The sequence below is a fragment of the Musa acuminata genome, chromosome BXJ2-7 (assembly GCF_036884655.1).
Source record: "Musa acuminata AAA Group cultivar baxijiao chromosome BXJ2-7, Cavendish_Baxijiao_AAA, whole genome shotgun sequence".
NCBI classification, from domain to species: Eukaryota; Viridiplantae; Streptophyta; class Magnoliopsida; order Zingiberales; family Musaceae; genus Musa; species Musa acuminata.
This window is the reverse complement of record NC_088344.1, coordinates 4,610,735-4,638,488: the sequence shown is the minus strand read 5'-3', so window position 1 is coordinate 4,638,488 and position 27,754 is coordinate 4,610,735. Positions and strand designations below refer to the sequence as shown.

The window sequence follows — 27,754 nt, the reverse complement described above, 5'->3', positions numbered from 1 at the left end:
AAATCCCCCTTTTATTTTGCTTATAACATTAATATGAATTAAATGAAAAATAATCAGAAATAATAATAATAAATAATAATATTAATAATAAATAATAATAATAATAATAATAATAATAATATTAATAATAAAGTCTACTTTCCATTTAAACATATTCAACAAAACATGAGCTTATTTGCTGTATATGTTCATTAAATTAACATTTTTTATTCCTAAAAATATATAGAAAAATATACACGAATGCCAACTTGCCAATATAACTAAAATTAATCTTCGGGCCCTCACAGAGCGGGTCGGGCACTATTCGGACCTGCTTTGATTTCACCCGAATCCGACATCCACGTTTGCCTCCAAAACCATCCGTCCAAAGCGGCAAAACCCTAATAAAACCACCTGCCATCGTCTCTCTCTCTCTTTCTCTCTCTGTCTCGTTGTAGTGGTGGTAGCAGCGGGAGATATGTCGTCGTCGACTAAAGTATCGGCGCTTGATATGCCCGACGTGCCGATGGGGCAGCTGCCGGAGCACCTCCACCTCCAGCGAACCCGCGTCGTCTGCAAGGCCGACGCCCCGATCCATGTAAGGCTTACCTTAATCCGCTGTTGGTTACTTGCGCATCGCCGTGACGAACAAGCACGAGTTTTTTCCTGCTTTGTGTGCCTTTTTCACGGATCGTAAAAGAAAGATGATCAGTGTTTCCTGTTCATGACTCCGTGCGTCAGTGTTAAAATAATTATGCACATGGCTGCGGCATTGACACACATCACAAAGAGAATAAGAGGATCGAATTGTTATCGGCCTTATGTAGATTTTTGCCCTGTTTGTGTAATGTTCCTTTCGACGATCGTTTGAAATGTACAAAGGGTCACATTTAGCGTGATTTCAATAGAAAGATGGCTTCTTGCGGCTCCGTTTCTACTAGACGCGATCTTTCATTAGTCTTCTTCTTATATATTTGGACTTTCTGAATATATGTCCATGATTCTAGGAAAAAAAATCATAAACAAAATCAGATAAGAGATCAATGCTCCTGCTTCACAGTTTGGCAGCTTCATCATGACAATCTGCATGACAATCTGCATCTGATTACTGATTCTACTTTGGTTTACGTTTCTGATTCTGGTCTTCTATGATTCTGTATTTCTCTAAAACTTGCCTCTTCATTTCTTGGCTTATGTTTATACTTGCAGAAGTGTGATGTTCTTGTCCTAATCCTTCTCCATTTGCAGCTCGCCATTTCTTCAATGGCTTGTAATCTGGAGTGATTTTTTTGGGCTTTAATACTCAACGCTTTAGAATAATAAAGAATTTTATAACTAACGATGTGGAAAATAATTTCATACTTTTTTATACCTGTTTCTATTGTTGAAAGAAGATTGTTGCAGTAATACTCATTACACAGGTTCACATGTTCGGGATTTTCTTGTTCATTTAGTGGTTGGTTTCACTTAATATCTCACTGTATGATTGTATCACTGATGTGCTTCATGCATGACATCTCTATTTGCATCTGAAGACAGAAGGCATTCAGTACTCTGGTGCTTATGCATCGATTGGAGTTGACAATAGTCTGGGACCAAACAAGTTCTGCAAGAACTTTAAGACTGAAGTTGTCAGGCTTACTGAGGATGAGATTGAATTTGATATGGTTGGCATTGATGCTTCACTGGCAAATGCATTCAGGAGGATCCTCATCGCTGAGGTACAGTGACGAGCAAACTCTCATTTGTTGTTATGAATGGCATCAACAGATCATCAAAATTATCTGAAGAACTTTTTCTGCTTTCTTATTCCTTCTTTCTGTCCGCCTTAGCTATCCAAATATTAATTTTACATGCTTGTACTTTTATTTTATGCTGCTTTTCAGTTCCTGTGTTTTGATGTTTGCTTAATTTGCACTAGAATTTCGTTTAGCCTTCGGTACAATGATTGTCATCAAAATTCTTTCCAGGTCCCTAGTATGGCTATCGAGAAGGTTCTCATGGTCAATAACACATCAGTGATAGCAGATGAGGTGCTGGCCCACAGGCTGGGCCTTGTTCCACTTAATGCTGACCCGAGACTATTTGAATATCTCTCAGGTTTGTGAAAATAAATGTATGTTTTGATTTGGCCATCCATTTGTATGTTTCCTTAATCCATTTGAATGTATTTTCTTTATAGAAAATGACACTCCAAATGAACGGAATACTATTGTCTATAAGATGCATGTATCATGTAAAAAGGGCGGTTCACGAGTTACAGGTATTATTCTGACGTCTTAATCAACATATGGTTCAATCATTCTTTTATTTGTTCTTGCATTATGGTTGGACTTGTGCTTGCACCTTATTCTAGTTTTTTATACAATCTTATAGACCCGGGTCTTGTGTTCTCTTTTTGGAAACCAAATTCTTTCCATGTTGAAAATCTCAAATGTGCTATTAGCTTTTACCTTTTTCCCTCCCCGACCTTACATTTTCTACAATGCTATTGGGCATTTACAATATTCAAAATTTGAGTAATTAGTGCTTCATTATTTGGATTGTAATTGTGATCTGTCTTGGTTACTCAAATGCAGTGAAGTCAGATCAATTGAAGTGGCTGCCAAATGGCAGTGAACTTCAAATGACCACTTATGACAGTTCTGCAAAAGCAAAAAGCTATACATCATTCAGCTGTAGTCAAGATTCCATGGCAGAATTCTCTAAAAAACCTCTTGGAGTAAGGTTTGATGATATCATTCTTGCCAAGCTTGGGCCAGGACAGGTACTATTTCTATTTCTCGGATGTGGCCACCTGTTCTTGTGTACAAAACGTTTTTGCTTTTTATTTATACAAATTACTGGTATTGTACAAGAAATAATATGGGAAGTGAGATGCATTCTGATAGTTGCGCTAGCATTAGATAAGATGATTTTGGTTCAATTTTCTCTTTGGTGACTGTGTCTTGAGGAAAATGCTGATAACCTTTTCATTCTGCTTATACTGTATTTATAGCCTCTTGAAATTTGGTATGACCAGTTTTGGGATGTTCGGGCTTGTTGGGTGTTCTAAAGGAATTTTTGGCACACATGAGTAAATTAAATGTAAATAAGTTTATGATGGCTGCACTAAAATCTACTGTGTAATTCTCTCTTTAGGCCTACAGAGCTCATGTTTCTGATTTTTTATTCTTTTTGGATATTCAGTTGAATCCATGTAATTATCATTCTCTCCAATCTTCTGTCTTTTCAGCCTTAAGATTCTTTTGCATAGTTGCAGTTTATTCTCTTAATGCCACTAAGCATGATTTTGACTACTTGATGTGTTCCTTTTGGTTTTCACTATGTGGTACTCGGGGCATATATGAACTAGCATTTTGCTTGTGGTCCATAGCGGTCTCCATAATAGTGTGGACATTTAAATATCATGCTTTGTGCAAAGAAATTGAATAATGATGACTCTGTTTTGCCACACACCTTAGAGACCAAATTTGAAGTTTTGCTGTGCTAGTAGTTGATGCTGTCAAGCAATGTTTTGGCTAGTAGTTTGTATAGTTTGATTTTTATACCTAGAATGCTGAAGCTTAAGGTTCCTTTTGGTGTAGTTTCCCATTAGAGTTACTGTCTGATATTCAGAATCTTATGCTTATCATTTACCACTACCACAAATCTTATAACTACGAGCGAGTTGAATTGTCTTGTTTTAAATAAAACTTAAATATGCAAATATTGACCTTTTCTATTGACACCTGGCTTCTAGGTAATTGAGCTTGAAGCACATGCTGTAAAAGGCATGGGCAAAGTACATGCAAAATGGTCTCCTGTGGCTACAGCATGGTACCGGATGCTCCCTGAGGTGAATAATGAACCTTTGTTATTTTTAACTTGCATCAATAAGAAGTATATACTTATTAATATTCTCTATTAGGTTGTAATATTGAAAGAAGTAAAAGGTGATGATGCTGAAAAGCTTGTAAAGAAATGTCCAGTTGGTGTCTTTGACATTGAAGACCTTGGGAATGGTCAGTAAAATTTTCCTCTTTCTCATGTCTGATATCGAAGTGTCTAGCTGCTGGCACGATTGGTGTTTTAGTTGCTAAGGTATTAGTGTTGGTATTGATTTCTTTTAATTGTTCTCCTGTTATGTGATGCCAATACTTCAACAAGACCTTTTAACACTTACATTTAGCAAAGCAAGACCCCATGACAAACACAACGAATCATGTTTCCATTGGCGAGGAAAAAGTGAAAAAGGAGATAAAACAATCCAGAACATTCACTAGGGCCTCACCATTTATTTGTCTCTTTCTTTTAAAAAGTTTAACGTCAGATGTTGTAGATAATCTTTAAACCTGTTGTCGTTAAATTGTAGCTGCTTGCATCACAAATATACTCACATATTAAGATGTGTACTAACAAGGGTTTTAATTTGGTAGTCAACTGTCCATTGTGATATCGTATATTTTTATGGCTCAGACTAGCATGCTGTACGTGTTTGGTGTTGATAACATTGTCCAGGCTCATTAGCCACCTCAGGAATGTGATATTCCTTGTTTTGTGACTTGTCTCTGAGCAAGCTCGCAAATTTCTTGTGTTGAGCATCCATTCCATCAAGATGCTGTGATTAATTGCGTTCTCTATGTTTTGTGTTCATCGGTCGAATGTTTTTGTTCCTGAACAGGTGAGAAGAAGGCAGTGGTAGCGAACTCACGTGCCTGTACATTATGCAGAGAATGCGTTCGTGGGGTAAATGAAGAAATTGTGGAACTGAGACGTGTCAAAGACCACTTCATCTGTAAGTACCATGGCTGCTCTCAGAGTTGCAGCTATGAACTGATATTATGCTTTTGCTATGCGAGTTATTCGACCTCTGAAAACATGAGATAACTAAATTAAGAAGCACAACCCAGAGTCAAGGCTTTGTTTTTTTTTTCCGCGTTACAACTGAAGGTCTTCAAATTTTCCTACAAAATGTTTGTTGCTTCGTTTGCTTTTTTTTTTTCTGAACGAATCTGTTGGTTATCATCCATCTTAACTCTGTGCAGTTACCATTGAATCAACTGGAGCTTTCTCGCCAGAAGAGCTATTCATGAAAGCTGTGAAAATTTTGGAAGAGAAATGTGATCGTGTGATTTCAGAGCTCTCTTAGTACACATTCTTATTTCCTGCAGGACCAGCATACTTAGTACGAGATTCTTGCAGCCAAAGAGATGCATGTGACAGCAATCTTTTGCTGAGTGATGCCAACGGGTTTCTTTTGGTGTCAATTTGTCTTAGATTCAAAGAGAAATAAAACAAAGGAATTTTGATAACATTTTGAGTGAATATATCGTCACCACCTTTGTGACCAATCATAAGATGAGATCTAAATGTAGCTGCTATTTTCAATATATATTTATATGTATCTTGTCTTTTTGCGGTTTCTATATAGCTACACGAGTGCAGTGTTTTATGAGTCTTCATACAATTCTATGTGTGTAGCTTTAGGGTGTCCAAGTTACTATGTTTTTCATGATGAAATTACTATTGCTAATTTTCTCTTTATTATTTATAATTTTTTAAATATATTTTTACAAAAAAAATTAATATTTCGAAATTATTTTATTGCAAATATACGTAAATATTTTTTTTTCTTTTACTCTTTTTTGTTTTTCTTCTTGACGATATGAAAAGGACGACGAGATTTTTATTAAAGTAAATATGAAAAGGGCGACAATATTTTCTCTTAAATAAATAGATTTTTATTAGAGAAGAAATAAATGAATAAGATCAATAATATTAAAGTTGAAAATAATAAAATAATATTTTTATTATTTTTTAAAAGATAATGAGATTGTCAATAATAAATTTGAGGCTTTGAATAATAAGCTTCTCATCAAAATTATACCTGAATGTATATTTTTTTATCTTTATAAGTATTTGATATAATCAATATCCAAATAATTAGTCCCATCGAAGGATCTCTATAAATTTTAAGGTGTTTGTGGATATAATTTTTAAGATAATAGATGAATACAATATGGTATTAGAAAATCTTATTTGCACATGGCTCAACTCTAAAAAATATTAAAAATACTATTTAAGTTCGATTTAATTAACGAGAAGAGCATTTAAATATTTAGAGGGGTATATATACATATATGTATGTTAATACTAAAGTTTGTAGGGAGAAATATGTTATTTTTTAGGTAAACCCCGAAAAAGATTAATTTAATCGTACATCCTACAAGAAAACATTGCTCTGTACATTTAGAGACACTGCTGTTATCAGCCCTCTCTTCTTCTATCCATCCCCTTGTAATGAATTCACACACCTATGAAGGCTCAGGCCCTCTTCTCTTCCTCTCCCACTTTGATTTATGTTTACTTTCTCTTTTCTTTTTTGTGTGGTCCGGCAGGCACAGAAACATGTCTTGGTTGAACTGGTGAACACAAGCATAGCCATGTCTTGGGAGTTCTCCTGCAGCAAGAATGGGTCCCTGGAGGGAGTTGACATTGTTAATTTGACTTGCCATAAACCTCATCAAAGCACCATGGAAGGTGGTGGAGAAGAGAGAGAGAGAGAGAGAATAAAAGGCATTACAAGGCATCCACCAACATGCTCATCAATGTCAGCAAAAATGGAAACAAAGTGGAAGAGCCACCAGAGAACAACCAGTATCAGAGAAAGGCACACTCTGCATTGGTGTCACAACTCACCAGTAGAAAAATATGCCATGAGAGCTCAGTGAATAAAGTGGCATGCAGAAGAAGAATGCAAAATGTCCTATTCACTGATTCAAACATTAAGAAAACAAAAAAGCTATCTGTAAAGCAACCCCTGCATCTGATACTACTGCACCATATTTCTCCTCTGTAATCTCTGCATTCTTAGTGTGTTACTTGCAGCAAATGAGGGAACGAATAAGCTCCTCTGAGCCATGTCATGTCAGGAGATGATTAAGTTGATCTAGTGATGGATATCAGTGGATAACTAAAGCTTGCACCTTTCTCACTGGATCAGTATCACAGATAGCCCAGTTGTCAGCATGTAATCCTCCTGAGGCAACCTACCATGGAGCATTAGCTGAAGTTATATTGCTCTCAACTTTATCAAAAGGCATGATCATAAACAAGTAACATGATTTGATGTGGACATTTTGTCTTCTTCTGCAAGTTGGAATATGACATGGAACATACACATACATGGCTCACACTTCCTGAGATATGAGTGACTGAACCAAGGTGTAGGAGTAAGGAAATGTGACTGAGGTGGTTGACTTGTGATCATGGAGGTGAAGAGTCAATGGATTACCTTTCATATCTCTCCTGTTCCTCTGCCCTACTACAGTCAACAGAGTCATTTCTTGGCCACTTGGAAGCTCCCTTTAATATCTTTTCTTTTGAATCATAATGACAGAACTGCATGTACTTCTCTTGGAGTCAATAATTTTCTTACTTATTTAAATTTGAGTTTAGAAACATGTTACTGTTAGCCATTGTAGTTTCTTAGTGTTAGCTACAGTAGGTTAATTAAGTATATTTTTATTATATACTCCTTTTAATTCAAATAAATTAATATTGATTGTTGTTAGAGGTTGTTAATCTGAGTTAATTAATTATTACTATTTATAATGGTAATTATGCTATTTTTACATTTACAAGGATATACATGTAAAAATAAATAAAAAAGGAGAAGTTCTAAATTATCCAATATATTACTTTATGTATTTTATTCTTTATATAGGTCTATTAAAGAGTAATTTGACCCTTTTTTTCCTTTAGAATATGAGAATGCAAATCTCTTAATTTAATTCCATATGAAATGAATCTAATTTTTATTTTATGTGACTTGGCATGCTTATTGACAATTGGATGCAGAGTCTTACAGATTAACAAACCAATTTAACTCTCAACAGGCAAAATCAACATCAATCCCATGCAGCACATCATATCCAACAAGAATAGCAGCATCACACATGAAACATGGTGCTCCAATATAAAACACTTGTTGCTATCTTGTCTACATATGGCCACTTAAATATTAATGGATTCCAAATCACTGAACACTTGAAATCCCCAACTACTGTTTCAAGAAATTTAATTACTGTTGCAGTGATGCTGAAACAACTGCTTCCATGATGGGATCTTAGTTGGTTCCAAATCATACAAATATGTTCTTCATGACAAGCAAGCTAATGAATAATGGAAGATTATCTTATCCATTTTTATGCTTTGATATTTATTTAAAAGACTTTTAATGTAATTTATTTTTTTATTCTCTTAAATAAAAAAGGAGTCCTGATTGATGCATTCAATCTTGTTCTTCCAAGAGAAAGAAAGAGAGAGAGAGAGAGAGAGAGAGAAATCTTGATGTTAATTACCTTTTTTGTAAAGTGTAAAGGTTATAACATAATCACCCTCTTGAGTGGTTTCATGTGGTTTCTTATCAGCTGAATGGAACCCTAGAAATTATAATGTATGGATGATGCAACAAGTCACCAATTACTTGAAATAAAAAGCTTCAAAGGACATCACACCATTGTTGCTCCTCCATTATAAACAGAGGGAAATGCTTCACACACACAAACAATATGGCACAAAGTGTTGTTAGATGATCCATTCATTTTTTATGCTTTCCAAGGGAACATGCCAATGCCACCTCAACATCATCCCTTTGGGTCTCCTAACACTCAACAAGAGAGGTGGTGGTGTTTACAAAATGTTTTTGACTGCTTTTTTTGTCTCTCAAGTGCATCTCCTACACACAAAAGCAGGGGACAGTCTGACCTCACATTGTCTGTGGCTCAGAAGTGCATCTATTGGTTTGCACCACTTGCACATGTTCATCTAATTTCATTGGAAACACACCTTCATTAATTTTAGTATAGCATGTACCTTATACCTCTTGGCTTATAATTATGTATATTGTTTAGGTCATTTTCAGCCCTAATATTTTCATCATCATAAGGACTTTTTATGGCTATTGATGTCATTTGAAGTTTACATTAATAGTCAAAATATGGAGATTAATGGTAGGGGCATATAGTTCAAGTTTTTATTATTATTATTTTGTGTTAGTATGTTTAGTTAAGGTGTAATAGGAAGCCTCAAGTGAGTATTTATTTATTTTTTTTATAAAATAAACCTTATATTTGATTTAATAAAGAGAAAAAATTCTCCTAAATTTAACTCATTCCAACTTGGTTTAAGTTCATATAAATAACAATTTCTCTAAAGATAAGACGGTATATATTAATTCTATCTCATATTAATAAAAACTTTATGTATTAGATTATCTCTCCTAAATTATTTTTTTTCTCAATTATATTATACTAAGGTCACCATAAAAACTTCAAATTCTTGAGAATAAACATGAAATTAAATTAAATTCCGCTTTCATTTTGACTTATTAGAAGCAATGAATAGTACTAGTAGTCTTTTCTTCAATTTATTTAAATCAAAAACAGCACTAACATGAAAAATTGCTCGTTTTATCCCTTAATTTTCTTTTCATATTTATCCTGATAAATTTTAATTTAGCATTTATACATATATCATTGCCAAATCTAAAATCTTAGTTATAAGCCATGGTGGTCATAAACTATCCAAAAACTATATATATATATATATATCTATATATGTATATATATGTATGTATATACATACATATATATATACATACATACATACATACATACATACATATATATATATATACATACATGTATATATATATATATTTGTAAATAATATTTCATTTAGGGACTAATCTGCAAAAAGACAACCTGTAAATATCTATCATGTGATTATAAGCGACTCGATGTGGTTTTGGATTTATAACGGTAACTAATTCGGAAGACTGCACATTAAATAATATAACATACACACAAATAATTGATTAATCTATAAATCCCAATTAAAATTATTTTCCTTTTTTGTCGATTTATAAAGAAACTGAAAAAGATGAGCGTTCGAAGGTGAGTGGGAGCGAAGGCGAATTGGAGCCCCGCCCGTGTTCTGTGCTCTCTCCCTACTTCCCCTCGACTTCGAATCCCTCGTCCTGTCGCCCGGATCCATCCCTGGCATAATGGGGATCGCCTCCCAGGACGCCGTCAAGCAGCTCTCCGCGCTCATCGGCCAAGGTCCTCTTCCTTCTTCCCGATCTACTCCATTCGCTTCTTTTATCTGATTTTGGGCGATTTCTGGATGTCTTGTTTCACCGTGATCCTTACTTCGGTTTTTGGGTTTGTAATTTTGCAGTGGACGAGCCGTCGAAGATCACATTTCAGGTTTGGCCCCCGGGACACGGTAGATCTGTGTGGATCCTTTCTTAATTGCTTCGAATTGGACGATCTGCGTGGATTCTATGAGTTAATGAGTGCATAACTGAAAACTTTTAGTTGTAGTGGCTGCTAAAGTCATCGGATCCTCAAATTTTATTGAGTAGCAGAAGTACAAAAGTGGAATTGAGCTTGTCATGCTGCTTCGTCGGGTGTTTCGTGTATGCACAGGAGTTGTAGCGACTGACGGTACTTGATTTGAGAGCCCTTTCGGACTGTAATTGTTAGCATAGGATGTGTTACGGTTTTATTGGTTAGATACTTCAGAAAGAAGGTTCCTTGCCCTCAAAATCAAAAGGAATGAGTTCATTTTCTGATGATTATTGAGATGAGAGATTGAATCAATCTAGTGTCCGAAAGGAGGTTGCTCTTGGAGTCGGTAGGATGTCCATCAATTTTGTCATTCGCCTTAATCGGGTTTAGATTCATCATTCATGAGCTTAGTCCTAGGATAAATGTGAGCTCAATCGCTCATGATCTTTTATGATGGTCGCCTTTGTTGTTTGGTTTTACATCAAATGGATATGGGTCGCAATTAAACTCATGAGGTCTTAGTTTCCAGTAGATGACGGCAAAAGAATTTCTGTATGAAATGGCAGTCTCTGTACACTTGCAAAATTTGTCCTAGCACGGATTTCTAGTACTTCACTAAGCTTCCTAGTGCAGCAGAGGAAATTTGAATAAATTCTAAACAGGAAATTCCATAGTGTTTGAATCTTCCATGGTAACTTATTGGTACTAACAAGGCATTTTCTTATATTAAAGACCTGATAATGCATTGGATGTCAAAGATCATTTTCTCTGCTGTGTCAACTACCCTTTCCTTGTGATTCCATAATCATGCTAGAAATGACATTATATCCTCTTAGCTTAATCTATGAACATTCTTCTTTTAGTATCCTTCAACTTTGATTGCATCACCCATTTCAATGTCCATGTTAAGAAAGTGCAGGTCGTTGGACTGCTACAAACAAATCTAAGAGCCACTGTTGCAGTTATTTAGCTGAGCTCCATCTAGACCGTGACTAGAAACTTTACAATGGAACACAGATAAATTACATTCTATTGTATATCTTTTAGAAAATGAAGCGGAATATTGTGATTATCCTTTTCTTTTACTCTTCACTTTCTCCTTTGATCCATTAAGTTTTGTCGCTTTTCTTTGTGGTTGTGCTCATTTGAAGCTTAATAAGATAAAAGTGTCTTTGTTGAGATATCCGGATTGGTTTGTGCATTGTTGCATAAGTGATTGGTCTTAGGTTCGAGTTTGTGTGTGAGCGTCGTATGCGATTTGATATAATGAACTTTTTCTTTCATTTTTTAAAAAATAAGATGTCCCATGGCTCTTTACACTTGCCATTTAATTTGCAGAATATCCATCAGGGCTATCCAACTGAAACTTTGGTGCGCTTTCTTAAAGCTAGAGAGTGGAATATCTCTAAAGCACAAAACATGGTATTCTGTACATCGGTTACTTGTATTCGATTCTCTTGTTTAGTGCATTCGAACGTTGTTTATCCTAAACTTCAAGTTGTCCATGTCTGTTGCAGCTGGTGGACTGTTTAAATTGGAGGAAACAAAATCATATTGATGATATTTTGGCTGTGAGTTCCAAATGAATATACTAATCTTTTCTGGAATTCCACCTAAGATTATACCTCAGCATATCCTCCATGACATAACAAACCAGTGATCAATAGAATCATAATATAAGACTTAAATATTCTAAACATATAATTCTGTAGTGAGAACACATCTGCTGCGTTGTTCAAATCCAGTGAAAAGAACCACTTATTAGTTTCGGCACGAACTGGGTTTTTTCATAAGCGAGTCCATGTCATTGGTACAAACGAATTTATTATGGTCATTAAAGGACATTTAATGGAGAAGAAGAGGCTTCCAAAAGGAATGAATAACATCATTAGCATGCTAGCCTTAAAGTGCCAATCTTACTAAATCTAAAAATATTGTCTACTGTTTTCTAATGGTTTATTGTCTCCATGCAGAAACCTATAATTCCAGCTGATTTATATAGAGGGATTCGTGATTCACAACTTATAGGAATGCCAGGATACACAAAGGATGTAAGTCTTCTCTTTGTACACAGAGGATGTCCTACACCTTACTGTGAGTGGTGTATTATAGCTTATTATCTTCTTATAACTTCAAATCTTTACCTTGGACAGGGTCACCCTGTTTTTGCAATAGGCGTTGGCCTTAGCACATATGATAAAGCATCAGTAAGTTTTGTAAGATTCCATATAATAGATCATTGATGTCTAGGTTAATAGCTGCTTAATTGATCTCTTAATCAAATTTTGTTCTTCATTAGTCTTCAAAATTTTGATGTTTCCGTGCCGTTCGTGTCGATATAAGACTTCAGGTGCTACCACTGCATTGCTTGGTCACAGTGGTGACCAATTGGGAGAGGCTGGAGGAGATAATAAGGGACAACTGATCTTAATCTAAGAGATCATTTCTAGATTTGCCATATGTGTAATATCATAAATGAGACAGGCTCCTTTATGTTTCTGAGAAGTTATAGGGAGTTTTGCCAGTGATATTGCATGTATATATATAAGGTATTTATGCACACCTTTTTGGCTATCTAAGTAGGTCAAATGGGAGACTGAATGAGGCTCATCAGATTTATTGACATTATTACTTTCATGTGCAAGATAATACTATTATTGCCGAGACATGCTGATGAACAAATTTTTAAAGAACATGCATGGAATGGAAACAGTTCCTGCATTTATTTATCTTAATTACTTTACCTTTTGGATTAACCAATATGTTCTGTAGAAGAAACTCTCTTAGTGCACACTTGCTACATAAGTTTGTCAGTGCAAATTACAATAGGCAGTGAGTATAATTTGCTTTCTGGCTGGCCAGAAGATGGCAGTCTTTGCTAAAGATATGTGCTTCAAAATTACATTGTTTTTCTCCAGATACTTATTGCAGCTAAATCTTTCTCTGTTCGTTTTAATAATCTGGGTATCACTTGAACATAGGTGAACTACTATGTGCAGTCACATATTCAATTGAATGAATACCGGGATCGTGTAATTTTGGTGAGCTGTAATTTACAGAGTTTACTAGCTTTACACAATTTAAAATATGATGTCATTTACTTATTACCTTATTTCCCCTGTAGCCTGCGGCAACTAAGAAGTATGGGCGGCATGTTGGCACATGTGTTAAGGTTTTAGATATGTCTGGCCTGAAGCTTTCAGCATTAAGTCAAATAAAGGTACTTCTTCATATATTTTCTTTATGTTTTCAAAATTTTGGCATCGGTGTTGGATTTATTAACTCACATGATTTTGAATCTAAATCATCATTTGCAACTCAGTAGTCCCATATTATGTGTATTATCTATGAGCTGATAAGGTTGGATTTGTATTATGATGGCTCAAAATAACCTCATAGCCTATTATTTTGCATCTAGAGAATCCTGTTCGGCGGTCCAAAATACTTAAGACAGTTACCATTGACATGATAAATAATGGATTGATCTTAGTTGCTTTTCGAGATTGGACTATCAGTTGTCCTGAAAACTTCCACCTTTTGGATGTTCTGACACTGCATAGCCAAGAATTTTCCTAAGAGGTTTTGATACGGATTTAATTGAAGGAATACCTTTTAGGCATTGCCAGGAGCACTATCTCAGCACATGTTTCGAACTGCTTAGATTTCTGTTGTCTTGGGCAGGACATATGCCAAATAGTGATGTTTCATTAGTCTGTAGAAATTTAGAAATGCACTTGCTATGTTTTATTTGAATTGTAGATTATTTCTTATATTTTTTCTTCTTTTGAGACATTTATAAAACAGGTGGCTTGATTAACTCACCACGACTGTCATCACACTTTGTTTGATTTTTGAGTGCAGTTATTGACCATCATATCTACCATCGATGACCTAAACTACCCAGAGAAGACGGAAACTTACTATATCGTTAATGTTCCATATGTATTTTCGGCTTGTTGGAAGGTACACATCAATGAATGATCTTCCTTTTACAATTGTCTCTGCTTAGTTGATGTCTTTCTTGCAATAAGCATTGAACTTTATGCATTTCTGGATTTCTCTTCACAGGTTGTGAAACCTCTCTTGCAAGAGAGGACAAGAAGGAAAGTGCAGGTACTGCAAGGTTGTGGAAGAGATGAGTTGTTGAAAGTAAGTAACTGCTTAGCTTTTCTTTTATTGATCAGATTTTATGTTACTGACACTGACAAGTCTGGTCGATTCGTCACTGTAGATAATGGATTATGCCTCTCTTCCCCATTTCTGTAAGAGAGAAGGTTCTGGTTCATCTCGGCACTCGTCTTCTGGATCTGATGACTGCTTCTCCTTCGACCATCCCTTCCACCAGCAGCTCTACAGCTACATCAAACAGCGAGCACCGAGCCGAGAATTCATCGCACCATTGAAGCAAGGATCTTTTCACGTAGACGTGCCTGAGCCAAATCCCGAGGGAATCAAGATTGCTAAGACCATCGAGTCAGAGATGCACAAGTTGGAAGACTGCAATGGACTCGGCCGCTCTTTGAGTGGTCTCAAGATTTAACAGTGCATCAATCTCTCCTCTCCTGATCTGCTCACGCTCCTAGTGCATCGCAACAAAAGATCATTCGGTAAAACAGCTGCTGTTTTTTTTTTTTTTTTTTTTTTTTTCAAATTGATCTTTCTTACCCAACTTACTTGGGATACACTGGCAAGTCCTTGCAATCTCTCGATGCAAGTTTAATAGGAAGTTGAATAGTGGATTTACTAAAGCATATATAAGGAAGAGAAAAAGCTGGACACTCTATGCAATCTTATATTCTCGTAGAATATGAATATTTTTTCGTTTGTCAGGTTCTTAAAGCTTTGAGTTGCATCTTGCAATTTCTTCTTGTGAATGCAATAGGGTTTGGTGTGCTCAGGTCCTCCTCTTAATTTAGGCCCATAACCCCTCAAACTAAAGACACTGTTCCATTGTCATACCCACGTTCTAGCTCGCTGACTTGGTCAACGCCATGAACCTTGTGAAGGGCCCCAGCCCTCTTACCTGTCCCCCAATACCGCACGGCCACGTCGCCGTGCAACTGCCCTCACCCTCACGTACCTTTCCACTTCCCCCCATCCAACTAACAAACTGCCCATGATTTCCCCACACCACTCCTCTATATAAACACACGCATCGCACTTCACTCCACACCACTCCCGAGCCAACCAAGAAAAAGCAGCAGCACACCTTCCTCCTCCTCTTTCTGTCTCCTCCATGGCTAATCTTTCCTGCATCGGCTTCCTATCCTTCTTCATCTTCGTCCCTCTTCTGATGGTCGCCGTGGAGTCGGGTCTGGAGTTCCATGTGGGTGGATCCAGGGGTTGGATCGTCCCCGCCGGAGATGAGGCCGAGTCCTATAACCGGTGGGCCATGAAGAACCGCTTCCACGTCGGAGACTCCGTGTGTAAGCATTAACTACCAGAAGCCATGGATAAACCAAGCTTCCTCTCGATGCTGTGTCTCTCATACCAGCCGGTTACGTGATCTCCTTTTCTTTCACTAAACAACCAACTCATCTCTCTCACGGAACCATGTAGATTTCAAGTACACGAACGATTCGGTGCTGGTTGTGGACCGGGAAGCCTACGGCGAATGCAACACCACCGACCCTCTTCTCGCGTTCGACGACGGCAACACCACCTTCCGCTTCGACCGCTACGGCTTCTTCTTCTTCATCAGCGGCACGCCGGGGCACTGCGAGGCCGGCCAGCGGCTCATCGTGCGTGTGATGGTGCACCCGGAGTTCGCCGCGGCCAGCCCGGGGCCCGCCCCGGGGCTGCAACCGGGTGGAGGATCCGGTTCAAGCTCGGGTTCGGGTTCGGGTTCGGGTTCGGATTTCGGCTCGAGCTCAGGCTCCGACACCGGGCCTACACGTTCCGACGCTGCTCACGCTCATGCCGGTGTCTGGGCGATCATGCCCGGCTTGGGAGTTCTGATGAGTGCGGTGTTGTCCGTTTGACGTCTTCTCTTTCGTTTGTGCGCAGGTTTTGAACTCTTCCTCTTTGGATTCATGGTATGGAAAATAGTTGGCCTTCTATTTATGTTCCTTGGATGTGACTTACTTAGGTCATGTAATCGAAGCATTGAGGATAATGCCAATTACACATTCCACCAACAGTAATTAAGGCACAGTGTTTGATCAGCTCCCAACAATTTTAAATGCTAACATGAAATCAAATTATATATATATATATATATATATATATATATATATATATATATAATATGACGAGTGAAAAATCATTGTGGCAGCCGTTAGTAAACGTTTATAACGGCCGTTCGGTAGTGGGAAATTAAAAGAAAAGAAATAGAAGCTCGGTTTGCTCTCCAATCCCGTTCCCGTGCCCATGGGGCTCTTGGCCGAGACGCCTCTCTTCGTCGACACCAACCTCGGCACTCGCTTCGCCTTATCCGTCCCTGATAACATCACGGCCGGCGATCTGAAACGTAAGGAATCCGATCGAAGATTGCGCTGTTTCCAATATTTTGTCTCCTTTCTGTGGTGGATTTGTGTGCGCTCTCGCATGCCTTCCAATTGTTTGATCAAATGCGTCAACTGATTTGTCAAGGTATATGTGTCTGTAATTGGAACTATTCGCTGAAAGATGCTAGGGGACTTCCGGAGTACCTTGCTATGCTTGCGGTAGTAGTGTGTCCACTTAGAGATGCTCATTTGATTAACCTGGGGATGTTTGATTGTGTTTGCAACCAGAACCATTAGGTTACTTAATTCCCTAGAGAGAGAAAGATCTTGGTAATGCTACACGGCATGCTTGGATGGAGAGGAGATGAGAGCAGAGAATTGAAGAAAGGAGATGGGGATGATTACGTATCTTGGGAGAGAAGTGCCGACTTCCTTCCAAACTCCAACTTCTTTCCTTCAGAATTGGACAGATAGGAAGGGAAAAGAAGAACTATAAGCTTGGTTTGGGTGAGGGGGTTTGGGGGTAGATGTCAAAGTATATTTTCTCTACCAAATGAAGCCTCTCTCCAAAGCAATAGAGAAGATTGAATTCAATAGTCCTTTATGAAAGATGTGCATGTGAATCTATTGTTGTTTCCTTAGTATCTTTGTACATATCTATGATAGCTGGTTTCTTGTGTGCTTATTGTTCATAGAAAATCTTGATCATGCCATGTGTAAGCAAGCAGGTAAACTCAAGTGTGAGCACAACTCTTGTTTCCCAGCCCTCGGAAAAATTGTTGTCCATTCTCTCATGGTTAGTAGCTTGGTAGTTCTTTTAGCCACTTAAATTTTTACCAAGTCTCCTTTTTTTCCCATCCTAACTTTCTTCCCTGTTTGTAGGTAAAACAAAAATCTTTTCTCTATCATATCCCAGACTCCATGCCAATAAAGGAAGCCTGTCAAGGATTTCGCAGCACTTGGTTTCTTCGAATGGATGCTACTAGGTTGACAGACATATCCATGCACCAAGCATCAATACCTTCCTCGATGAACCACTTCAGAAGACGAGATTCTCCTTATCTGGAAGAAACTGTCACGCCAAATTCCTACAAGTTACCAGCTTCAAGCAACTCAAATTGTTGCACACCTGGGGGCCGATTCGGATGCACTGAAGTTGACATGGATCACATATTAGAAGGGTCCATTTCCAACATGATTGATTGTAGCAATGCTTCAAAGGCAGTGGATTTTACCATATCTACAGTTACAGCTACAAATATGATAAATCAGGCAGGTAATATTGTGAGAGATTGCTCGACATGGGACGAAAGAGAAGTCGATGTGCCTTCCTTGCCACTTATAAGCCAGAAGAGTCTGTCGAAGAGGAGGAAATTGGAACATGGCATTCAAGGGAATGTTGTTGGAAAAGAAGCTGTAATCAGCAATAAAACCAGAAAATCTGGAGTTAGTTCTAGTTTGGATTCTGGGAAAGAGGTTCGAAAAGATAATACTGCTCCAAATGCAACTCAAAAGGACAAAGCTTGGGTATCAGAAGGGCCATCAGAAAAAGAGCAACACAAGAATTCTTTATCAATGGAAGAAACTCCCAGCATGAATTTGTCAGAGAAAATATCTGTTACCGGTCTTATTTCAAGATACTTCTCTAACCAAGATGAGGCGAGCACGTGCAGTAATCTGCACAAAAATGTGATGGACACTCAGAGTGTAACCGTGCAACCCACCAGTATGCTGAATACCCAAGAATTTCATCTAAATGAAGCAACTGGTTTTGCAATGAAAGATGTGCAAAGTTCGGCAGACGATAAAAGCTCAAATGAAGGTGAATCAGACTGTAATACGGCTTGTTCCTTCAATATCAACAAAGAAACAAAGCAAGTTTGTCTCATGAGCAATAATGTCAGAAAAATTGCCAAGAGCAAACCAACTACTTCTGAAGGCAGGGTACGACCAAGTGCTATCATTTCGAGTGCAAAGAAGGATCCTCGTGTAGCTGAAAGCAGATGCTACGAGGCAGGCAACACTACATCATGCGGAAACAAATCTCTGATATCGAGCAGTCAAGTCAATAGGAAATTGGTTCATGCTAGGCCTCGTCGCACATCGACTTTTTCTTCTCTTTCATCACCAATCAGCAAGCGTAAGAGAATTTTTAGCAGCAATGACAACAAAAATGAAGTCGGGAAGCGACTCGTCCAAGCAGCAAACAAGATTTATTCCTCTGTTAGTGCTGAAAAGTTGCCACAATCCAGGTACATCTCTAGATGTGGAAACATGTCTGCACCTAATTCAATTGTAATACCTAAAAGATTTTCTTTTGAGATAAATGATTCTGATGATTGACAAATAAACCATGTTAGCTACTGACCACAATTTTCTGGTTTTACTTGGAAGTGCTTCACAATGTGCATCCTATATTTGTTCATCCATTGGATAAAAGGAAATGTTCATGCTTGCATTCAAACTTCAAGTGTCATTCATCATTCACAGTGCAAGTGGCCATCCTGAGAAAATACTTCTTCAAGAGCTTACCAATTTCAAGATGTCAAGAGGTTAGGTTCTTTTGCAGAAAATACAGTAATGAGAAGCTACAAAACATCATCTGCTGTTAACCCTCCCGCAATAGATACATCTGTTACAGCAGGAAGGAGGCCCTGAAGATGACAGTATGACGCCACGTGTTTCGCGCGTTGTCGAACCGCTGAGGTTGAGTCTTGCTTCGTTCCTTTGACTTCTCTATTGTTGATCCACCTGAACCGTCTGATCTCGATCCGAAGGATAAGCTGGTCGAAGAGAAGGCCACGTGAGCTCGTCTGACTAACGGAGTCGAGGTATTCACTTTGACCGGTCGATGACCACACGTGTCATGGATCTGCTCAAAGATGGGGCTTCGAGCAACATGAAGCGTCGAGTGGGGCCCACATTTTAATCAACGGCTTCTGATGGGAGTTGTAAGATCCTATTTTAATCAACGTCGAATGGGGCCCACACGTGTCATGGATTTCTCACCACTCTCACGTGCTTCGCACGCGCACCTCGGATTCTACCATCGTCAGCCTGGGCTTGGATACCTCTAGTTAAGGGGCAGATGCTTCACCTTCCCCTCGTCTCTCCATTCCGCTACCGTCGCCCTCGGCCCCGCAGCGGCTCACCCACCGGAGCCCACCGATCGTCTCGTCTCGCGGTCTTTCCAGCGCTCGGGTGTGGTTTCTTCTTGAACCCTCGTGGTTGATCCCGTTTTCTTGTTCCCTTTTCCTGTAAGTTATTGATCCGGATGCGTGTTTAGCTCTAGGGTTCTTGATGATGGGGGATCTGTGAGGGGATATTTCCGGTTTGAAGATGAGATTCTTGGTATTGCGATTGACTTTGCCGCATATGAAATTTCCGTCTAAGGTTTTGTTCCTGGTCATCTTTAGTTCTTGATCTGACATGCGATGAGAGACGGGAAATTCCCCGTTTAATGATAATTGCAGCTGATATTGCCATATATGAAATTTCTGCCTAGGGTTTTGTTCTTGGTCATCTTTAATTTTTGATCTGTCATTTGTGCGTTAAGCCGAAACTTCATGGAAAACTGAATTGGTCATTTACTGCCCCTGTTTCTTTCTATTTCATGTATATATATACACGCCATCGTGATGGTTTTTTCTTGGTGGAAGATTCGTGATAGAATATTTGTCTCTTTTTTCTTCTTGGAAACCCGATGAAGACCTTTCGTCACCTCAACCGACAATGTTCCCTTGATCAACAAAGAATTGCTCTTCTCAAAAAGCTTTTAGAGTCGAGGACGTCTAGAAATCATAAGTTGCTCCACCAACAATTATCAACCCTTCCTTTTTTGTCTTCTTGTTCTTTAGAATCGTCCCGTGGTCCACTAGTCCAAGAAGACGCCTCATCCTTTAACTGCCATCGCAAGAAGTTCCGAATCATGACGCGCGCGTCATGAAGCAATGGACAGCCCGATGGTACGCTAGAGATGCGGAGAGGAGGAGTAGATCTTAGGGGAAGAGGGAAAGAAAACCCGCTTGCTCTTGTTTCTTTTGTGTTGTTATTTTTTTGTTCTCTTCTCCTTGCGGAAGCTTTCCAAGATTAGGGGATTGCTTCTGGTTTTGATCGGATAACCCGAGCCGGGAATCTGCCTTTGTAGCTTACACACTTCATGAGCAATACATCCTGACTTTCTACTATTGTTGTTTATTGTATTTTGATCATCTGATTAATTTATGACTGAAGTTGATTGCATGCATGTCTGCATTTTGTGATTCAAATATTTGAAGCTTGGTTTGCTGAGATCCATGAGGTTTTGACATCAGTTAGTCATCTACTGGGTTTCACCGACTTTTATAAGAATAAAAAATCATTGTGCTAGTTTTAGTGTGATTACAAGTTCTTTTGTATCTCTTTGTAAGTGTTCTTTGATTTATTTCTGCATTTCGTAGAACCTTTGTGTTTTTTTTTTTTTTTTTTAATATGGCTCCGATATATACCTACAGAATCATTTATTACTGCATGTATTGATTGTATTGGGGACTGGTAGCTTGGTCTGTGTGTGTGTGTGCGTGTGTGTGTGTGACACTAATTCAAGGACCATATCATGAGGACTTAGCTAGGACTTGTGTATAGCTAGGGTGGTTCGCATGTTCTAGTTATTGGAAGGGTTGCCTCGATTCGGAAAATAGCTTAGTCTATATGTGTGTGTGTGTGTGTGACACTAATTCAAGGACCATATCATGAGGACTTAGCTAGGACTTGTGTATGGCTAGGGTGGTTCGCATGTTTAGTTATTGGAAGGGTTGCCTCGATTCGGAAAAAGTGATGTGAATAGCATATTTATAGCATTTGTTGTCTTGACTACATTATGTACTTTGAAATAACATGCGCATGTTGTACTATGAGTCATGTGAGGCACATGGTCGCTTCGTGCTATTGGTCCTTCCTACCAACCCCCGACCAAGTGATCGAGTGAGATCACCAAGTTGCATGGGCAATCTAGTAGGGATGCATATCCAAACCGGGGATGTAGGGACATCTTTATGAGTAATAGTTAAAAAATTACTAAATGTGCATTATGATTAATGCACATTATGATTAATGCACACTGAAGAGACAGGTAAGTGTGAGTAGTGTCCATGTCACGAGCAGATGTAGTTAGTGGTCGTCGTAAAACAGATGGTGGAAGAGGAGATAGGCAGATCTAGTCAGTTCACGATGCATCTATGTTTTCATCTATTTTTCCATGATGTGAGTAATGGCAATAAAGGAGTCTTCGATTCTACATATTTTTCTATTTAGTCGCATACTCTTTTCAGGCACTGAGTTGAAAACGTAGGGTTGAAACAGGCAACTGCTTCTTCCTTTTGCAGCACCTGGATGAGGTTTTCTCCATCAAGAAGTAGGAATTTGTTCCTCTTAACTTTGTTTCTCGTTAAATTAAAATTCATTTATGTTGTGTATGGCTTCTTGGATTTTGTTTTTAATTTATATGTCAATAAAAAATAATATATATATAAACAGAAGAGAGAAGGAAACAGAAACTTATTTACTAGACCCATGGTACCATATAACATCAAAATGCCAAAAAAATTATATTGGTACCCTTTCTTTATAAAAGATTGGTCCTCTAAATAAATGACGGCAACGATGTAAAAAAAAAAAAATGGTACTCTTTGATGAAAAGTAACGATGACAAAATAGATTGTCATACAAAATCTATGATTATTTGTAGCACTTAGTGACGACAACTTCTAGCCTCCACATTATCAATTTTATAGTTGGCGTTTAAAAGAAAAATCACAGTTTGGAAGACTTTTTGCTTAAAAGATATTGTGAGTAGACTGCAATTTTAAGTAGAGATTTGAAGACTCCCGACGTTGCTATGCGGTCAACTACGTCAGTTCAAAATTTGCTACTTCCTCAACTACGTCAGTTCAGCATTAACTACGGTTGTAAAAAGAATCGACCAACTAAAGCACAGAGTCGTGGTGTCGCATCACATCGCAAAGATGAGTTTTTTTTTTATGAGCTTTTTTATTTTTTATAAGAGGTAATAAAAAGTTTCAAAAGGTACCTACAAACTAACCCATTAATAATAGCAAAACCAGAAAGAAAAAAGGAAAAAAAAGAAAAAAGGAATCAAATGCCGAGTCATATAAACGAACTTTCACGTAGTAGAAGTGGCAATTGCCACCGAACAGAGATGTGTTCTGCGACAGATTTATAAGCAATAAAATGATTCAAATATTTTTTATAATGAAACAATTCATGCCGGAACCCAAAGTTCAAAAAACCAGTGTAAAAAGAAAAGAGCCTCACGAATGACACTACCCAAATACTAAAGAAAATAAATGATCCAGAGGTTTAAAATCCTAAAACACCTTTAAGGAGAAAATTTTCACCCCTGAGAAAGCAAGTTACCAGAAATGTCGTTGGTGCCTTAATCAATTATTAGCAGCCAGATTGTGGTCGAGAAAGCAAGTTACCTGAATCGAACACCCTTTCAGGAGAGACATTAGCATTAAAAAACCACCACTTATTCATTCGGCAAAATGTCCCTCTTTAATAATGAAAAATGTAATGTTTAGAAATATCATAGAATCTAAACACACACACACACACACTATGAAATTTGAAATAAACATAGAAAAACCTAATTGTGCCAAAGGTCACATGGTGGCAATTTTTTTTTTTTTTTTTTTTGCAATGTTAGCATAGACATCAATTCACTGTTACTAAGAAAACAAGTTAGAAGTCAAGATGGAACAGGGCTTTCCAATTATTGGTCTGTGTTTCAGAACATAAACAGAAGGATCGTGCTTTTACAGTGCACAAGCATATATAACGAAAGAGAGAGAGAGAGAGAGAGAGAGAGAGAGGGAGACATGAACAGGTATATAATAGCAACATTCTATAAAGCTTTGGATTTATGGTTCTTTTCAGAACATAAACAAAGGATAGCGGGAACAAATTATGAACAATATTATATCAATGATATATAGTAATATCCACCCACATGTTGCTTCATAAAGATGCAACTCCATATAACTTTTAGCAGATTAACCAAGCCAACCAGCTTTGACAGCTCCCAACTGATTAACTCCTGATTTCATTCAGATTATCCCAATTGGTGCTGGCTCATCTACTGCAGATTTCCTGCTGGTTTCTAACCATTTGGAGTCAATCAGCTTTTTTTCTCAATAATTTTCAATATCCTCAAAAAAGACCAACTGGGTCATCCAATTCAACCAATCTAGAAACTATATCCTCCAGCCAATCCAAAATCTGAATCTGTGACCCTTTTAACCAAAAGATGCTTCAAATGTCCACACTAGGAACGTGGAAGATATCCTCAAGAAAGCTCCTTTTCTTTTCCCAAAATGTCAATGATAAGAGTCCACACCCATGGAGTTGTGAGCATGGCTGCCTTCTGCTCACCACTCTACCCATCCACTTTCACCTTAAGCTCCACTACAACAAATGCGAGCAATCTAAACCTAGTTAATAGTTTCAAAATACTACGTTTTAGTAATGTTTAGGAAAGTACTTTTCTTCTTCCGAGAGCGAAACAAACTTAATCCATTTAGTTCGGACAGGCACAAGTGATCACACATGAAATTAGCCTAATGATGACCAAACAGCTTAAATCCATGCATTGCACAAAGCACAGCTAATCGTATCACCGTTATCCCTCAGTTTGAAGTTTCAGAACTTGTATCATTCTGGGTTAAAATATGCATTCATATACTACCAATGCCTCTCCCTCCCTCTAATACAGTTTTTCATGACACCACTTCACAGAATCTCATACAAAGACTTTTAAGAACTACTCACCACATAGTGTCGTCAATAACAGATAAATCTATATTCTCTGTAGGCATATTGATAAGAGAAACGAAGGAAACATGCATTCCATATCCAATCAAGTAATAGCTCAATGTCAAGTCATAACACTCATAAGCAAACAGCACATTTAGCTATCGTAGATAAAGATTATAAAGAATAAAAACTTTTGGTCAAACACAAGTGAGCTTAGATCCCCAGCATAAAATCTGTAGATGCTTTAATATTCTACAATTATGTAACGCTTTCAAGACCGGAAAAAAACTCCCTCTAATACAGTTTTTCATGACACCACTTCACTGAATCTGCAAACCTATTGTCACAACTCGGTAACAGTAAGAACTACTCACCACACAGTGACGTCAATGACAGGTAAATCTATATTTTCTGTCGGCATATTGATAAGATAAATGAAGGAAACATGAATTCCATATCCAATCATGTAATAGCTCAAATATTAAGTCATAACACTCGTAAGCAAACAGCACATTTAGCTATCGTAGATAAAGATTATAAAGAATAAAAGCTTTTGGTCAAACAAAAGTGATCTTAGATCCCCAGCATAAAATCTGTAGATGCTTTAATGTTCTACAATTATGTAACGCTTTCAAGACCGGAAAAAAAACTCCCTCTAATACAGTTTTTCATGACACCACTTCACTGAATCTGCAAACCTATTGTCTCAACTCGGTAACAGAATCTCATACAAAGACTTTAAGAACTACTCACCACACAGTGACGTCAATGACAGGTAAATCTATATTTTCTGTAGGCATATTGATAAGAGAAATGAAGGAAACATGCATTCCATATCCAATCATGTAATAGCTCAATGTCAAGTCTGACAAGAGAAAGATGAACATGGAACAGAAAGGATAACTCTGACAAGAGAAATCTTGTAGGCAGCAACATAAGAAATCCTTATACAGAATCTTTTGTTCTTTTAATCGAACAGAACTAAACCCTGCGAGCCCTAATTTAGAAGATTCTTTTACCCCAAAATAAAACGAATCAAGAAAGAATACCTCTCTCGCGCAGGCAAAGAGATCAACGGGACTAACCCTGCTGGTTCACACGGAATAAGACTTGTGCGATGGGCTTCGATGAGAATCACACAGCGGATTGCGAGAAAGAGGCAAGAAGAAGAAAAGAAATCAAGAAGAAAGAATAGCCCCAGGAAGGGAGGGGCGTTAGATCGTCATGCCGACTCTTCTAAGCCATTCGCCTCTTGATCCTCGTCCAACGTCCGATTAACTTACGTCATATAACATCGAAATCTTAGACATGGAGGAGGGAGGGAGATACATAATTAAAAGAAAGAATTAAAGGGGAAAAAAAAGAAGAAATCGAATACACGCTTGTGGAATGGGTTTCCATGAGCGTAACACAGCACATTGCGAGAAAAGAGGCAGGAAGAAGAAGAAAGGAAAACAAGAAGAAAAAACTTTACATCCAGGAGATAAGGAGCCCTCGATCTGCCTGTCAACTTTACTACGCGATTCCCCTCCTAATCCTCGTCCAATGTCCCATGACGTCGCACCAGATCGCATTGCAATAATAAGGCAAGAAGAAGAAAGGAAACCAATCAGAGAAAGCTTCCAGGAAAGGAAGAATACCTCCGGGAGAGGAGTCGCCCTCGATCTGCACTTCAACTTCACGAACCGATTCCCCCCCACCCAATCCTCCTCCAATGTCGGATCAACTCACACTAGGTCGCAGCGAAATCTTCGACATAGAAGCGGGAGAGACGGAGATCCACCGAAACCCTAGGAGGGAGAGAGCAGCGAAATCTTGGACATAGTGAGGGGAGAAAGAGATCATCCGAAACCCTAGAGAGAGAGAGAGAGAGAGAGAGAGAGAGATCCACCGAGAGACGGATCGCAGCGAAATCTCGGACGGGGAGGGGAGGAGATCATGCGAAACCCTAGAGAGACAAGACGAAGAACCGGTCGATGAGTTCCTCTTCCTGCAAATTAATAAGAACCAAAGGAGCAAAGTGAAATTTTATAGTCTCTATTATATATATATATATATATATAGAATGAATTTGTTGGCGATAAGAAGTTATGATTGGATTAATGTTTATGTGTGAACTATAAGATTACATGGTTCAATTAATTTAGGATAAATTATATTAAAGATTTAGTGGGCTTCTGATCAAAATTATCGGATCCATTTATATTAGGAAATTTTAAAACATAATTTTGATGAGAGAAAATTTATCTTTTGACTCTTTATTCTCTTCTATATAATTTAGGAATTCAAAATAATAATCTAATAAAATAATAAAAAAATATATAATTTATTTTTTCGGATAAAATCTAATTTATTTTTAATAGATCCATGATAGAAAGCTTTAATTGTTCAAAGATACATTAGGATGTTCGAAGTATCATATTTATTCACAGCATATAAAGATATCTAAGATTTATTCTTAATTCATGATAATTTTTTATTTATATTTGTTACATTAACTTTTCATAATATAATTAATTTTATTTTACAATCAAAATATATATATTAACATATTTTAATCATTTTTGGCACCTGAGGTTGGTGGGTGTCTCCATGTGAGCTGTTTTGAAGAAGCCAAAGAGGAATTATGCTGTGCAGAAGCTTCACAGAGGCATCTCCGTCGAACCTCTCAATTCAAAACAGCTCACCGTATTTGTCTTTCGCATCGCTCACTGCATGCAAAGGACCAATCCACGCCACCGGACACAGAATTGGGGCCGTCACATCTGATCCGCACACTGACACTTACGAAGGTTGACGCACCAAAACCAAGCATATCTCATCCATCATAACAAAACAATTATAGAGATCACTGTTTGGATGCTCGTCCTTTTCCTACACTCTGCCCCTATTTTTGTATTTTTAAATGCCCCAAAAAAAAATGATGTGATCATTTATAATTAAATTCAATATACTTTAATGGTTAAATATTAAAAAAAGGAGTCACGTCCTCACGACGATGGCGTTCGTGTAATTATCCTGTTGCAGAGGTCCATGGAGAAATCGCCGTCGGCAGAGGTCCCAATCGTTATCCCCCACGTCATCGTGATCTCCGATCCGACGGACGAGATCGTCCCCCTTCACCCATCCGACGGTACCGGTTGATCTTCCAGACTCTTCCGTTGGATAGGACCGAGTTCT

At 38.0% G+C, this 27,754-nt stretch overlaps 4 protein-coding genes and 1 long non-coding RNA gene across 11 annotated transcripts; 4 read left to right on the top strand and 1 right to left on the bottom strand.

The window, feature by feature from the left end:
- The first annotated feature begins 404 nt into the window (after nt 1-404).
- On the top strand, nt 405-5,356 carry LOC103990492 (uncharacterized). Its single transcript, XM_009409656.3, has 9 exons — nt 405-577; nt 1,515-1,700; nt 1,950-2,079; nt 2,162-2,242; nt 2,559-2,746; nt 3,722-3,817; nt 3,890-3,983; nt 4,643-4,756; nt 5,007-5,356. Exons 1-9 carry the CDS (start codon nt 458-460, stop codon nt 5,108-5,110), a joined length of 1,113 nt encoding a protein of 370 aa, XP_009407931.2. The 5' UTR covers nt 405-457; the 3' UTR covers nt 5,111-5,356.
- A 4,544-nt stretch (nt 5,357-9,900) lies between these two features.
- On the top strand, nt 9,901-15,145 carry LOC135616771 (SEC14 cytosolic factor-like). 2 transcript variants are annotated; one of them, XM_065116330.1, is made up of 11 exons: nt 9,901-10,085; nt 10,204-10,232; nt 11,655-11,738; nt 11,834-11,887; nt 12,290-12,367; nt 12,470-12,523; nt 13,298-13,357; nt 13,441-13,536; nt 14,178-14,279; nt 14,385-14,465; nt 14,548-15,145. In XM_065116330.1, the coding sequence occupies exons 1-11, from the start codon at nt 10,031-10,033 to the stop codon at nt 14,854-14,856; spliced, it is 1,002 nt and encodes a 333-aa protein (XP_064972402.1). In that variant the 5' UTR covers nt 9,901-10,030; the 3' UTR covers nt 14,857-15,145. The 2 variants fall into 2 exon arrangements, with proteins under 2 accessions (XP_064972402.1, XP_064972403.1); XM_065116331.1 differs by lacking the exons at nt 11,655-11,738; nt 11,834-11,887.
- Nucleotides 15,146-15,511: 366 nt separating this feature from the next.
- On the top strand, nt 15,512-17,560 carry LOC135616769 (early nodulin-like protein 6). The gene is made up of 2 exons (XM_065116329.1): nt 15,512-15,742; nt 15,876-17,560. Exons 1-2 carry the CDS (start codon nt 15,553-15,555, stop codon nt 16,295-16,297), a joined length of 612 nt encoding a protein of 203 aa, XP_064972401.1. The 5' UTR covers nt 15,512-15,552; the 3' UTR covers nt 16,298-17,560.
- Nucleotides 16,572-22,215, top strand: LOC103990494 (uncharacterized). Of its 6 annotated transcripts, none has more exons than XR_010488478.1 (5): nt 16,573-16,785; nt 17,491-17,558; nt 17,645-19,014; nt 19,157-19,963; nt 20,620-22,215. XR_010488478.1 is itself a non-coding variant. In XM_018828897.2 (4 exons), the coding sequence occupies exons 1-4, from the start codon at nt 16,686-16,688 to the stop codon at nt 19,197-19,199; spliced, it is 1,581 nt and encodes a 526-aa protein (XP_018684442.2). In that variant the 5' UTR covers nt 16,573-16,685; the 3' UTR covers nt 19,200-20,949. The 6 variants fall into 6 exon arrangements, 2 of the variants coding, with proteins under 2 accessions (XP_009407935.2, XP_018684442.2); XR_010488475.1 differs by having other exon boundaries at nt 19,157-19,314; nt 19,389-20,949; XR_010488476.1 differs by having other exon boundaries at nt 19,157-19,468; nt 19,540-20,949.
- Nucleotides 22,216-25,125: 2,910 nt separating this feature from the next.
- On the bottom strand, nt 25,126-26,593 carry LOC135616770 (uncharacterized). The gene is made up of 2 exons (XR_010488479.1): nt 26,466-26,593; nt 25,126-26,364 (listed from the first exon to the last, which is right to left on the bottom strand). It is a non-coding gene; the product is annotated as an uncharacterized LOC135616770 (long non-coding RNA).
- Nucleotides 26,594-27,754: the final 1,161 nt, after the last annotated feature.